At 38.3% G+C, this 14,587-nt stretch overlaps 1 protein-coding gene across 1 annotated transcript in view; it reads right to left on the minus strand.

Annotated features, from left to right (window-relative positions):
- Window positions 1-3,473: 3,473 nt before the first annotated feature.
- The window catches only part of MACC1 (MET transcriptional regulator MACC1), a 29,678-nt gene continuing 18,564 nt past the window's right edge, over window positions 3,474-14,587 (minus strand). The window contains exons 2-5 of the mRNA XM_065629710.1: window positions 13,464-13,578; window positions 9,225-11,263; window positions 6,742-6,930; window positions 3,474-3,686 (exon numbers count right to left, since the gene is read on the minus strand). Of these exons, the coding sequence (XP_065485782.1) occupies window positions 3,474-3,686; window positions 6,742-6,930; window positions 9,225-11,263; window positions 13,464-13,578 (2,556 nt within the window). The remainder of the gene's footprint in view (window positions 3,687-6,741; window positions 6,931-9,224; window positions 11,264-13,463; window positions 13,579-14,587) is intronic.

A 14,587-nucleotide genomic window follows, 5' to 3' on the forward strand; every position in this document is an offset into this window, starting at 1 on the left:
ACAACTCTTTTCCCCAGGCTACACAAAGAAATTGGGAAACCTGGAAACAGAGGGTCATTTAAGGCAAAGACCAGGGGCTGGTATTTTTCCTTTTCTCCTCCTGAGAAGTTGTTAATTTCATCCCACTTCACAGAAACCCAAGAAGGTATGTGTGCAGACTCATGGGAAAGCTGTTCTGTCTTGACAGGGTGGGAGGAAAGGAGAAAAGGTCAAGAACACAGTGTGTTTACCAAAGCCATGTGCTCCTAGCTGTGTGCTGCTGCTGAGTGCAGCTGCTTCCACTCTCAGCTGGCATTTTGTGGTTTTGAATACTAGAGCACTAAATAAAATATGAGGGTTTAATACCTTTTTTTTTTTTTTAATATATCCAGTGTGGGCTGCTAAAGTAAACAGAATATATTGCACGAGTGCACATTTCATTCATATGAGCAGAAGCTTAAAGCAAAAACAGGGAACACAATTAGCAACCAAAGCCCACAGTCAAAGACCCTGGAGTATGGCACAACTACAGACAAATACAAATTCCATTTTAAAGAAATCTACTTGGAGGACCAGTTGCATAATTCTGCAAGCTGAGGAGAGCACTGACTCACTAAGTCAATATTTGCTAATCTTACGGGGCCAAATTCAACTCTCGTTCAAGACAGAAACAACTTTGCTGTTGTTTCACAGCAATGAGAGGGCCTGGCCATGAGAATAACAGGCAACAGCCTCTGCTCTCTAAGCAGTTCTCATGCCGAGTTCCTGATCACTGACCACCTTCTCAGGATGGATTGTCCTTCAGCCTTGAAGTCTTTGGGCAGCTTGTCCTTCATATTCGGTAGAATCACACAACTGGAATGGGTGCTTCTAAGTAGCTCCCCCCTCCACTTTTGACTAGTAGCAATATTATAACAGGAAAATACAGGACTGAACTAAGATATTCCTTTCTTTTTCAACAGGGCATGCAGTAAGGGCACATTCACTAAAGGTAATAAATTAATATGTGCAAAAACCCAACGGAAGCACACACCTGTTTCAGAAGCAGAAGTAAGCTTATCTGTCACAGCCAGGTTAACAAGAAGGAAAAAAAAAAAAAAAAAAAGAAAAAAGTGGCTTAACAGGGCTTTCAGTAAGAGAGCCTGGCCTGCCAGGATGCATGAAAATCAGTTGATGAGATAACATGGTGAAGCTGAAAGATTTGCTCTGTGATCTGCTCTGGTATTTCACCTCTTAGGGAGCTAAAAACTATTTCCCTGCAGTTTTAAGCGGGAGGATGGTGTGTGACCTCTTGCACCACTGCAAAATCCTGCTTGGGTTTCAAAGCGTCTGCTGTAAGCAGGGGCTAGGGTGAAAGCAGCAGCAATCTGGGTAACCTGCAAAAAATTTCCCTGGGAGTATGCAGTGGCATGTTGTAAATATTATTTTAAAGGTTTTTTTAATTTAATATCTATTTTTAATATTTATAATTTAAATATTTGAATTTATCCTTTTACCTTTAAAGAAGCCTGTTTTCAAATGAACCAGTACTCATCTTTTCCCTACCAAGCAGCACAAAAAAGAAAGACAACAGAGACTTTCTCCTCTTTGGGGGTCAAGAAGTAAGGAACAGCTGGTCTCTGCACTGAATTACTGCTAACAAGAGAAAGGTATTTCATATTTTCTCTGCAGCTTGTTTTAAAACTGCATGGGGCAAGACATAAAACAGGTGCTACCACCTGAAACAACAGGGAGCTCTGATAATCTGACTCCTTTTTCTCCACTGTTCTTTGATCAGCAATGCCAATTACTGTTCTGTGGGCTGAATTCTTTGTTCTGTTGCAAATCAGGAGCAAGTCCAAGAAGGCAGAAACTTGCACGCATGCTAATTCAGTCATGCCCTGATGCTAAAGGGTCTTTTGGTGAGTGAGCTTCCTCATTGCTGGAGCAAGTGCTCTTTCGTCAGCCTCCTTTCTGAGCTATGCATACTTTGGGAAAGCTTAATGAAAGTAGAAAAAAAGGCAGGTTAAAGGAAAGGAGAGGGAAAGAAAAATGTTTACATGTTAAATCACAAGACCTCCCTCCTTAGAAGAGATCAACTGAAAAAACAGTGGAAGCACAGATTCTGGACTGAAATGCTACTACTTTGTGGTACTCCTGACAGAATTTGCCTTTGGCTTGTCAGCTGCACCTGATGGCAGAACTCCAATTTTCAACTGGTTATCATGAGTGTTTGCTGAGGTTTCAGAATGAACATTGATCAGAGATGTTCAGAATGTCTTTAACCTTTTAGATCTATCACTTAACTAAAATATATTTTTAAAATCTCATGTAAAAAAAATAAATAAAATAGCTTGGAAGCCTGTAGCTATTATTCGGCCTGTACTTTCTGTATTTATAAGAAGCTACTCAGATTTTTATTGGTTGTATTTAAGCAGGGTTCTTTTTAAAAAATGCAACTAATGATAATTAGTTGCTCCATAATAAATTAATCTAAAAAGTACCCCACTGATAACTTTTTTTGAGAAAATAATAGCCATCACCTATATTCTTCATACAGTAAGGTAGAAGAAAATTATCAACAGAAGTGGGTATGAACTATCTACAGCCTTTGTGTCTACAAAGCCATTCTTCCCTATTTACCTATTCAATAACAACAGAGTAGGAATAAGCAAATGATCAGAGGGATGGACAATGTACACCAAGAAGGCTTCCTGAATTTCCACTCAGAATCTAGACACATTTGCTGGAATTAAAACAAAATGAACAAACAAAAACCCTAACAAAACCAACAAAAGACAAACAAAAACAAAACAAAACAAACAAACAAAAAAAAGAGAGACAGCACAAACCCTGTCAGTTACATCAACAAACCAATCAAAACCAATCATCTTTGAAGATTATATTGCCTGTCTCTCTTCCAGTTTTCAAAAAGGACGTCGGAAGCTGTTTTTGAAGGACTAAGCAGCACACCCCCTTTTCCCAGGTGCAAATAACTGTTGAACTTCTATTTTGTGAGCAGATTAGATTAATTTTGTCCAAGTTGTGAATTAAAGTATCCTGAAGTTTTTTTTCTAGGCTAACCCGTACCTATTGATTTGGAGTTGAGGGGTTTGGACACCAGTTTAAATAATGTATTAAATACTTAGATTTTATTACCTCACAGAAAACAATGTAAATCTAGGCCCCACAGACTGAACTCATCCATGCGTAGTTCTGTTTTTAAAACTCATCTCCATCTAGAAGTGAGTGCAATCAGAAATGGCTCCTCTTAGAAACTACCCTATAGAATTCAAGTCATTTTTGTTGACCTCACTAGTTTAATCCCCCACTCTTATTTACGCAGTAGCCATTAGCAAGCTCTGGCGATCTGTAGCTGAGAACCACGGGGCTAGACCCAGCATCAGCTCACAGAAAACAAACTGCATTCTGTCCTGCTCTCCGAGCATCACTGAAACATAAATATCAGCAGTACAGTTTCCCAAGTGACTTTTTCAAAAAAATATCTTGGTATCCTATTCTTCCTCCATTTTGGAGAAAGCACTTGCCCTTAAAACCTCCATGCAGTTCACAAGAATCAATGTCCCAGTTAACTCTCGCCAATGTTTTGTTACTGGGTTTTTCATTTTATCCAAGGCTGATTGCAGGTCCTGTAACACATCCCTGTAACTGTATCCATAATGAGCAGCCCATGTGTAGAGAAAATCATATGCAGGTTTCCACATCATCTGAAAGTAACAGAAAAAATAAGAAGGTTTATTTGCAGAAATTGTATTATCGAGCAAAAAAAATAATTTAGTGGCAGGTAAGAAGAAGGAGAGTGATGAATTCTTTCATTTTATTAGACAGGTTATGTTGAAGAAGATTTTAATGTACTACTGTAAATACTAGATATTACAACATATTTTAATGAACTAAAGCATCTCACCACTGTTATATTTATGCTAAGACCAGAGAGTTTCTGTATTCCTACTTTTAGCTGGATAGCCAAGGTAGTCAACAAGAGAAACTGGGATTTCCTGATATTCTGCTGCTGGCCATGCCTTTTCCCTGTCTTCTGCTCGCTTTCCTTATATTCCTGTTAGACCAGGATGTTTGAAGAATTAGGGTACAGCCTTCTGTCTTCACTGGAATGTGAAAAGACAGTGAGTATGAAAAGATGTTATACTTTGACTTATGCTGAAGGTCAGTCTGACACTGCGCAATCAGGGAATTGGTTGAAATTTGCCTAAAATACAAACCCTGGTTACCTTTACTCTATCACAATTGATTTTTTTCCTGGGATGAAAGAAATGGGAAAAAAAAAAAAAAAAAAAAAGAGGGGGAGGAGGAGGAGGATCAAAAGCTTTATAAACTGGTCATCAGTGATGCACGATCAATAGCAATAATCTACACAATCATCACACTGAACTAACACCGCAAAACAGGCTTCTGAGACAGGTTCTTCTTCACACCCACATACTCTAATGCAATGGATGAACTGAATTGCATTTGACAGTCTTGAATTATATCAAAGCAGATTTTCAGGCAAAGTATTAAATCACTGCAGCATCCTGGGCAAGTCTCATCTCAGCCGTGTGCATGAGTTTTCCCTCTGTTCCCACTGCCTCTGCTGAGTAGGTAATAATGATACCTGCATCCTCTGTAAAGTGATTTGGAATTTACTGATGAAAAGCACTTCAAAATCTAGGCACCAATTGTATATACCTCAGGTTGTCTCTATGGTCATCTGGGAAAAGATTTCTCCCACTAAGAAAAATAGTAATTTTAAAAGCAATCAACAAGTCAATCCTCTTGATGGTAGAACAGTCCTTGATAGGTAACAAATTGGTTAATGTATTCAGATAATCCTCAATAACTAGTCAAAATTTATTACTCCCCCCTCTTTGTTTGGCTTCCTATTTTCATACCAACAACTACTATCAATGAGAAAGCTTTTCCACTAGAAAATTCCAGGCCAGGATAAGATGTTTTAAATCAGGGTTCTCTTATACCTGCTAAGTAAATGTGAGGACCAGCAACCATTCTGAAATTAGTCAGACTAAAGCCAACCTTGTAACAACGCTGGGAGCATCTCCACACAGGTATGAATTTACACTGCATTACCTACATTTGTTTTGCCTCCCCACTGAAGAACACACACAAAACTTTATAAACAGAGTGTTGCTTTTTCTATGTAGAGGTTCAAAATCTCCAGAACACTGAGAAGTTCAAAGGTCAGAAGAAAGCACTGAACTCAGTAGAAAGTACTGAAATTTAGGGTTAGATTCACAGGACAGTGAGGATGCTGAGTGCCCATGTGACAAATCAGTGCTAGAAACCTGGTTTGCTTTGAACTCACACCTGTATGGACAAGCATTGTTACAGGGCTCGCACTAAACCAATAAATTGTCCATGGGACCATCCTAAGCCTTGAGAAAGGCACAAAAATATAGCAAAATTCTGAGCTTTGTATGCTCATTGAATGTTCTTTTAAAAACCAGAACATTCTCTATTACTGGATTTTTTTAATGATGATTTTGACAGTACTATCTTCTGGCAGCAGAAACTCACTGAAAGGTGACGAATCTTGTAGGTGGTTTATCATAAAAATAATGTAAAACATTCTGAAAGATAAAAGAATAGACTGTATGAGGCAGAAGATGGGCTTCATTTAAATACACATCCATTTAAAACAATAATGGGGGGATGATAGTACAAGCAAAAGGAGAGTCGAGCCTGAGTGTAAGCACTCAAAGCAGAAAGGTCAGCTTGAGCATCATTCAGCAACATTTATAAAAGAGGGTGTTCAGTGTAAAGCCCAGCCTGGGACCTAGATGTCATTGGCACGTAACTCTGTAACTCTGTGGGAACAGTGGATCTACTGTATGCTTTGGTCTTAAAGTAAGAGTAGAGAAATGCAGGGAGCAACTGGGCTGCCCAGGAAAAGTTGTGCCAGGAGCACAGGCCGGCCCTCAGCGTGAATGAGGGCCCACCCTAAGTCTTGTGACATATCTGACATTGCATGGATGCCATGGCTAACCTCTGGGGACCTCAAATGGCACTAGAGAGATAATTAGGCACCTAAACTGCTCCTTAGATGCATATGCACTAAAATACATCTGAGAGGACAACTTGACTTTTATTTAGATCTCATGCTTCTATATGAGCAGAGTGCTTTACAAAGGAGGATAAATAGTGTGACCTACCTGACAGACTATGAAATTAGAACATGGATTTGCCGTGCTCATGTAATAGGACAGAAGTGGAATTGGTATCAGAGCTGCCAACCTCTTGTCACGCTGCTTAAGCTAAATGATGACAAACATTACACAAGCGCAGAAAATAAAAGTGTTCATGGTGGAGATAAGCTTCCTTTTAGTGGAAAGAGCAAAAGCTATGCTTAGGGTAATTTGAAATGGCTCCTGCAAGGACTAGATGGTCTTCCTCACTGTGTCTGAAATGACACCAGAGGAGTAAGGTTAAAAAGTGGACAGGACAATAAGAAGGGACTGAAAGTGGCCCTACGGGTGGGAGCAAAAAGCTCATGCTCAAGACGGAGACCAGGACATCCACAGCAAATTAACTGGGCACAATAACACTGAACAACGGGCCTCAATGGAACATCTAAACAATTACAAGCAAAAGTTGGTGAGAATTCCTCACATTGAAGGGCTTATAAATTAAATAACAAGGCCAAACTGCAAAAGGAATGAAGGACACAAAACAAAGAAGAAGGAAGGTGCCTTGGCTGTGTTTGTGCAGACGAGAAAGGGTGCACACACTGTCACACCAGAGCCTTACCTCCAGAGCTACTGCTCCGTTTTTCCCTTGGTGGGGTTTTTCATAAGCCTCGATTTGCTGCTTTGTGAGCCGGGCTAGCTTCTCCGCAAGCTCCCGCCAGTATTTGCCAAGCTTGACAGCTGAAGTCAAAATGATGGTGTCCTGAGTAAGACGTGCCACTAATCCCTGGCAATCTATTTTCAAAAGTGCCTGCAACAATAATTTACATTAGTGTTCCTTCACCAGTAATTACAAACAGAATATTATCATTTATTTTTATAGCACTATTCTGCATTTCTAAGCAGACAAGAAGGCTTTTTGTCCTTACAAATATATATATATATTATTTTTTCCTACAAAAAGGTGTTGCCAACAGTTTCATAGGAAAACTGCGTACACGCTTAAGAAAAAAATTGAACTGGCATTCAGCTGCTTCAGCATTCCAGTGTCACATGGATCCTGCCAAGCTTACAGATCCTGAAGGAAGAATATACTTCTCCAATAAAAATATTTGGAACATCAATTTTAGCTTCTTAAAAATATGACATGAAACTTGAAAATGAAGTTATAGCACTATTATACTAAGGTGTGGTCATTCGTCTACTGCTTTTCTGAAAAATCATTGATTACATTGTCCAGCACCTTTTGACTTGCTCCTCCCACAGAATGGGTAATTTGCTGACAATTAAGCAGAAATGCAAGTGTAAAACTCTTCCTTCCCCCTTGCCAAATGAGCTTTTAATAACAAACAAATTAAAATGGTTCCAGGAGTGAAACCCTCAAATGCAGATGTGTTCCATTCTCTTTCCTTTATTTGTTTGGATAAGAGCTAAAGAGAAAAATAGGTGCTTTTTCTTTCTTCTCAAATTAACAGTAAAATGTTCCACTGTAAATGTTGACTTTTTCTGTGAAAGATCAAGAACAAAATCCAGAAGTTTTCCTTGTTTTTTAGATACTGATTTTTAATAAAATATCAAGCAGTTCTGCAGAAATCAGACATTTGTGTGATTTAATTGTGAAACAGTTTCCCATAAAAATCCTCATTGCAAACAATAGAACTTTTGATAGGCAAAGTAGTGAGAAGCAGACTATAGTGTACAGTACCAAATCCCCTGTACTTTGGCAAAGTAGAGACAAAGTTTTTCAGTTTGGCTTTGTTCTGATAATCAAGAATCCCATTAAACATAAAAATAGGGTATAGATTCATTAAAAGAAATAACCAGTAAATTCTAACTGAAAGTGACATGGATGACATCTAGCTTTAAGTTTAGCTTTACAAACACAGAGACCAGCATTGGCACTTCATAGCTCAAAATCATATACTTCTCAACAAAATGGGACATGTTGTTAATCTAATTAAGCCCCACTTTTGCCTGTTCTATAATGAACTCTGTTTCACTGTATTGAAGTAAAAGTTTTGATAAATTTCACCTTTAATTCCTCCCTCACCTTTTTGTACAGAGACACTACAGACTAAACCGTACTTCATACCTGGTCAGTTTTATTCCACAGAGTTTAATGCAGTCTTAAGAGTTGTAAGTAGCCACTGCTACTAAAATTTTCTGAATCCTGCTGAAATTGCTGTCAGCATATCAAAGGGGACAGGGTAGTTACGAGAAGTAAACCCCATTAAGGTTTACAATTCAGGACAGATGAAAGGCTACAATGTGAGTTTTTAAACACTCATTTTTATAGTACTTTATTTTCATATCACAAATATAATTCTCTTCTGTTCCTAAGTAGGCTGGTAGACTTTTCAGTCAGAGCCAAGGGTAGTATTGAGCAATTATTAATTCCAAATTAATTTGTGCACCGATCTGTAAGTAAATTAAGACATTGAACAATGCAGCCTATTACCTGGAAGCATTTAGAATAAAACCATTTTTGATTTACATGTAACAGTATTGAATCACATAGAAGCTGTCCAGTGGCTTACAAATGAGGCCCATGAAAACATATACTGAAATACTTGCAATATTGTCCTTAAGCTGCTACAACATTGACTAAGAAGTTGTCATATGTGGAGAGAAAACCATGTCTTCAAAATGTGGATCAGGACATTCTTGCTTTAAAAATATGAAGCTCGCTTAGACATGCACCTCAGGGTACACAAGGTATATAAATAATGGAGTTTCCCCACTATAAAGTTACTAAATACTTCACAGTGGGAACGTCAATTGCTCAGGGAAGTAATTTACCATGGTGACTTCCCTGAAAAAAGACAAAGCTATTTCATTCATGGTTGTCTATAAACAAAAAAAGTCAACTCAGTCAACATACTAAATGAGCAAGGCTCATGGAGCATTTATAGAGCAAAGTATTATTCTTCATGAGAGTCTGGACATATTTTCCATCTATAGGTGTCTAGAACTTCTAGTAGTATGTTCTGGTTTGTAAAGATTCCCACAGAGGTATAGGACCATGTTTTCTTGTTCACGCATTACTATTAAGTAGCTTCTAGGCAATGCAGTCCCAATAGCCAAGTTAATTCATGCAATACTTACAACAATGAGCTCATAAAGAAACAGTCTTTTTTTTTTGTTAGCATGGCAGTCTTCCTTCATCCTCTTCACTACATGTGCAACTCTTTCTGATTCTTTATCAGCATGTGCTACATTAAAGTCATCTAAAGACAAATGTGAGTATCCTAGCACCTCAGCCAAAGCTCTCCAGTCATAAACACTCTCTGCTACTGTAGACAGAACTACTGAGTAGATGTAAGTCAGTTTTTTGAATGGCAATGCAATTAGTTCAGCAAGATTCCTGGTTGTTAGCTCACTATCAGCAGTGTCCATAGCTTGTTCTTTGGAAATTACTTTTATGTTTTTGCAATGTACAAGACCGATCTTTCTTCTGAGAACTCCTACGTACCACTCTTTTATTTTAGTTTGTCCAATGGCTTTTACTTTATCTTCACCAAGAAGTGCTATTGTGTCCCCTTTAAAATATTCTAGCAAATAGTCAATCTTGTTTTGACGTAACACAGTTTTCAAAGCCACTCCATAAGTATTAACACTCAAAGCTTTATCTTGAAACTTTGGATATTTAACTGTTGGTATTAAAAGCAAAGGTGCAGACTTGATTTCTTTGCGGTTTTGTAAGCGCTTTGGCCTATTGATAATTCCACTCAATTTTGGAGCTGGGTCAGGAGTTGTAACATGGAACTGCATCACTTGACTACTTTTTAAGACTTTAATCTGAACGAGGAAAACAAATAAATGCATCTCCCTACATCCAAGCATGGAAAACAGGAATTGTTGGTGGATCATTTCACCAGTTTTCAGCTCCTCCTCTTTAATATTTTTGCTTTGGTCTTTCATCTTCACTTCAAAATCTGGATCACAGGATATCAAAGAAATGTTTAGATCTTGTGGCTTTTCAAGCAGAAATGTATGTTTTCCCCACAGCTGAAACACAACGGGAGGCATATTTTTCCCTCCCTTTTTTATGTCACAAATTGTGAGTTTTCCTGGAATGTAGTTATGACCAAAGACTGTAAAAACTGCTGTAAAAGATGGATGAATGTATTTTGGACCATAAATTCCAACTGAGACCATTCTATGAACATAGTCCCAGACATGAGTTGCTGGAGGCTGGATTTTGTTTGCTTGTATGACAATCACAGCATACATCACATGACTTAGGTCCGTTAGCTTCACTTGTATGGTATCTTGATAAGTGTAGCAATTCTCTAACTTCTTAAAAGGCCCTTCTTTATTAAGACTAAAAAAACACACCATTTCACTCATAACTTGGCTGAGTGGATCATTCTTCACTTTAGCTGCGACTTTCACCTCTAGGAAAATTGCTTCCCTTGTGCTGAGGTTGCTCAGTGTAAGTTCTATCAGAGGGCTTACAGTGCTAGACAGCTCACTGTTAAATGACGATGGAGGGTTGAGGATAGCCTTTAAACCAACTTCTTGGAATTCCCCAGGTAATACATGACCTACAGGTATGTGAATGTTGATATCTGAGTCAGGTAGCTGTACCGAACCCCCTTCATGATTTAGTTTACAAACTACATGAATGTCTGTAGCTTGCGTTTGTGCCCATCCAGGACTATGGCTCATGGCTTCTAAATCTAGGCAAGACCGAGTGAGTTGTCGGTGACTCAACCAAGCCATCTTGTAGGCTTCGCGGTCTTTTTGAAGCCATGTCATATCCCAAGCTATAGTTTTTTGAGGTGTTGTCTTGTGAGGAGTAAATCTTCTGTTATCGACAATATCCAGGAAGTCAGAGACACTCTTGGATCGTCCAGATCTTCTTGTTGAAGTCTTTCTTAGAAGACAATCAATATCTAGCTCATCACCCGAGGAAGCCAAAGAATCCCTGTTGCTAGAAGCTTTAGAGAACAAATAGGTTTTTTCTTTTAAGACTGAAAGGTATTTATTATTTTCATTTCTATTTGAAGCAGCTATGTCATGTACGAAAGGGTTGGAGGCTGACAGTTCATTCCAGAAAGGATTAGTCTTGGAAACAGCATGGGCATGTTTGAACACATCAGACCAGTCAATATCCAAATCCAATTTACGTTCATTGACATCTGTTTAAAAGAAAAAACAGAAGCACTTCCTAAAGCACAGAAACTTGAGGCATTCCATTCATTTCAAACTGATTGCCTGTTAAGCTACTAGGTGACTAAATTTATGCTCCTAAAATACATTTAGATCATTTATATATTTCTCCTTCAGGTTTTTAAACAGTATCAATATTGACTTCTAAGTAGCATTAAGAATCTTTGTTAATAGAAAGTGTCCTAACAAATCAGTGCTGAAGGATGTAAAGCATCTTCTGTGGGGTGCTGGTAATTATCAATTCCTACAATGATTAATTGGCATCAGATGTGCTAACGTCCCATAAGGTTTAAACCTTTACATCCCAGTAATCTTTGGCCTCTTACAAAATGTTGTGGCTTTCTTTCCTTTGTGTCTAACTCTCTGCAAAGATTAAACAACTACTGTTTCGTTTTTCAAACACTGTAGGCAATGCAGATAAATTTATTATTCAGGATTACTTTTCAAGCTATTACACATGCATTTAAATGATAACAGCACTCTCACAATTTACTTGTTTGTGTGTAATTTGTTATACTAGCTTTCCTTTTTAAAAAATAGTATAACATGAAGTCTTATACAATTTGAAACTTGGAGAGAAATGTTTTTGTGGCTACTAACTTTTCTGAGATTGCACTTAGACAAATAGAGGTGTATAAGTGGTATTTAATATGTTTTCTGTTAAAATTACTCATTATTAACAGCAATGTCTCTATGTTATATTAATAACTGTTCACAGAAGCCAGTTTATAGGTTGATGAAGATTCACACTTCTTGCAATGAATAGAGCATCTGCAACTTTTTGTGCTAAGGGTTTCTGCTACTTCAGTTTGACATCATTTTTCTCTATACAGAGGTTATACCATCCCTTCTTTGTACATCCTTGTGAAGAACTATAATTTTAGAGGGAAAATTCAGCTTTTCTATTCTTTCAGCATATCTATATCCTTCATTATTACACTTTCCATAGTACCTTCCATCTCCAAGGTTACTAATTATTGTTCAATTGCAAGCATGACAGTGCATTCAGGCACAAAAAGAAAAAAAAAAGTTAGTACTTTTTTTTGATTTGTCATGAGTTGTAGCAAAAACCATAGAGTTTCTCCACAGTTCCAGAAAAGTCCCAGTTTGCAAGAACTAAAGTGAAATTTACCCACTTCCCTGCTGCCCATCTGGAAGGCTCTAGTGTTGTCTTGACAAAAGCCTTCCAGGTGAGCTGCTGGGGAAAGTGAACTCAGGGACAGCTTCCTCCCACTCAGGCACTTGTCCTTGGCCAGGGCCACCAGACAGGGTTGATCTGCTCAAGTACCAGCTGAAAAGTCCTTTCAATTCTGTCCATAGGCCAAAAGCTTTCCATGGGTTGTGGTGTTATTACAGTCAGGTCATTATTATCTATTATAAATTAAATGAATTAATCCCAAAAGAAATTTTCAGGGTTTTATTTGTTTGTTTCCTCATCCTAAAGGATTTTTTTTCTACAAGTCTGAGCAGAAAAGTCTAGCAGACCTTCAGTCACTAGGCTGGATGCTTTCTCATGCCAATGTAACAGCACAGATTACTTGGCTGCAGGAGGTCAGCGAGGAAATAATTCCTGGTCCTCAAGTCACACAGCAAGTGCCGGGCTCGCTGTTAGTCATATCTACTACTGGACAAAAAGCTAAGAGAATGCCTATCTTGTGGAGGGGAATGTTTTCTTAACTTTTGGGTTAAAATATCGAGGAGAATAAATCAACTTTGCTAAGACTCCAGTTTATAAAATGGGCTAACTCCAAAATTACCTTGCTTTTCTAATTCTTAAAATCCCAAATTCATGTAGTTTGGCTAAGAATTCCCTCTTCTCTTTCCAGTCTCAACCCCCAGTGAACATACCCTAAATAGCATTTATTCATGTAAAGTTAATTATTCCAGATCTTTCTCCCAACCTGCCTGACCCACATTTGCTATAGCAGGGGACAGACAGCTTCTCTTATATGACAGTAAGTTTCTGCTAGAGGACCCTGTGAAAACCCCTTGTGTTCTGACTCCAGGAACATCTACAATGGACTGAGTAATGCAAAACACAAGCAATAAAATAAAAGAATGTGCAGGCATTTACGGAGTATCTATATGTCTTGACACTATTAAGACTTTTGCAGAAATACAGACTTCAGGCAGAGAGCCTTAGTACAGGAAATAGCAGAAGAGACATACTGTAGCTGGCTGAAGGTGTCCTGTCATCCACATCAATCAAAGTCCCCTCTGACCTGCTCCGTGGAATCTCTCCACAGGTTAGGGAATCCGTTCCACTACTGGAAGTGCTTTCCTCCTAGGAAATAGTTAAACATATAAAACATCATCAAATATCCAACTGGAAAAAGGGGGAAATGTTGAAGAATAATGGAGCTTTGCTTCTATGCTGTGATACAAATGAAGAAAAAAGTGAAGTTATGGTTTATGAGTAAATTTATGGAGTCTGCCCAAGAGCGTGAAAATCCTGAGTCTTACTAATTTGCAGCAAAAATACCAGATGCTACAGCTGCAGTACAATATAGTACCCAAACCCACAGTGAAGTCCAATAACTCACATAATTAAACGTCTTGCAGCTGGAACTGAGACAACTGTACAATGACTTCGATTCAGAAGGTTTGGAATAAAAACTTTAAAAAAAAAAAATCAACATCATAATTCCTGTTTTCAGATAAGTTTTACTAGAACGACTAAAGGAAAAGAACTAGATCTGTTACTTTGCCAATTAATACAAAGTATTTCCAACTGTTTTTACTTTATTATTCTTCCTATACTCTTCCCTGAGAGACTGTCAGGTCAGGTTTTCCTTTTAGTCTGTACAAGAATGACTTAAAGTACCCTTCCTCAGGGCCCATGACAGCACAGCAACAGCAACAGAGGACATTCAGGTCTCTCCTCTTCCTTGTTCTGGCTACAAGAAGTTGTGTTTGGTTTTGATGTGGTTTGCATGTGGACAGGGACACATGAGGACTGTAAACCAGCTGCTGTGGCTGAAAGAGAAAGAGTCAACAACAAACCTATCTCAAGGGCAGGACAGGAGGAGCATCTGTGTCTCTGAAGCAGAAACTGAAGGAAATACAATCTTGCTGACCTTTTTGTGCAGGAGAGCTCGTTAAATTAGTGCTATAAACCAAGAGACCACTCAGTGACTTTCCTGGAATCCTCTCACTGATCCTATACGTAGCGGGTTATAAATGCTCATGGGCAATAGAAACAGTAAGACATATAGTTAAACATAAAAGAAAAACAAACAAACAAACCAATGACAACAAAACACAGCAACAACAACAGAATGCTTAAAACGCCA

This window comes from Caloenas nicobarica, chromosome 2 (genome assembly GCF_036013445.1).
Source record: "Caloenas nicobarica isolate bCalNic1 chromosome 2, bCalNic1.hap1, whole genome shotgun sequence".
Classification (NCBI taxonomy): Eukaryota; Metazoa; Chordata; class Aves; order Columbiformes; family Columbidae; genus Caloenas; species Caloenas nicobarica.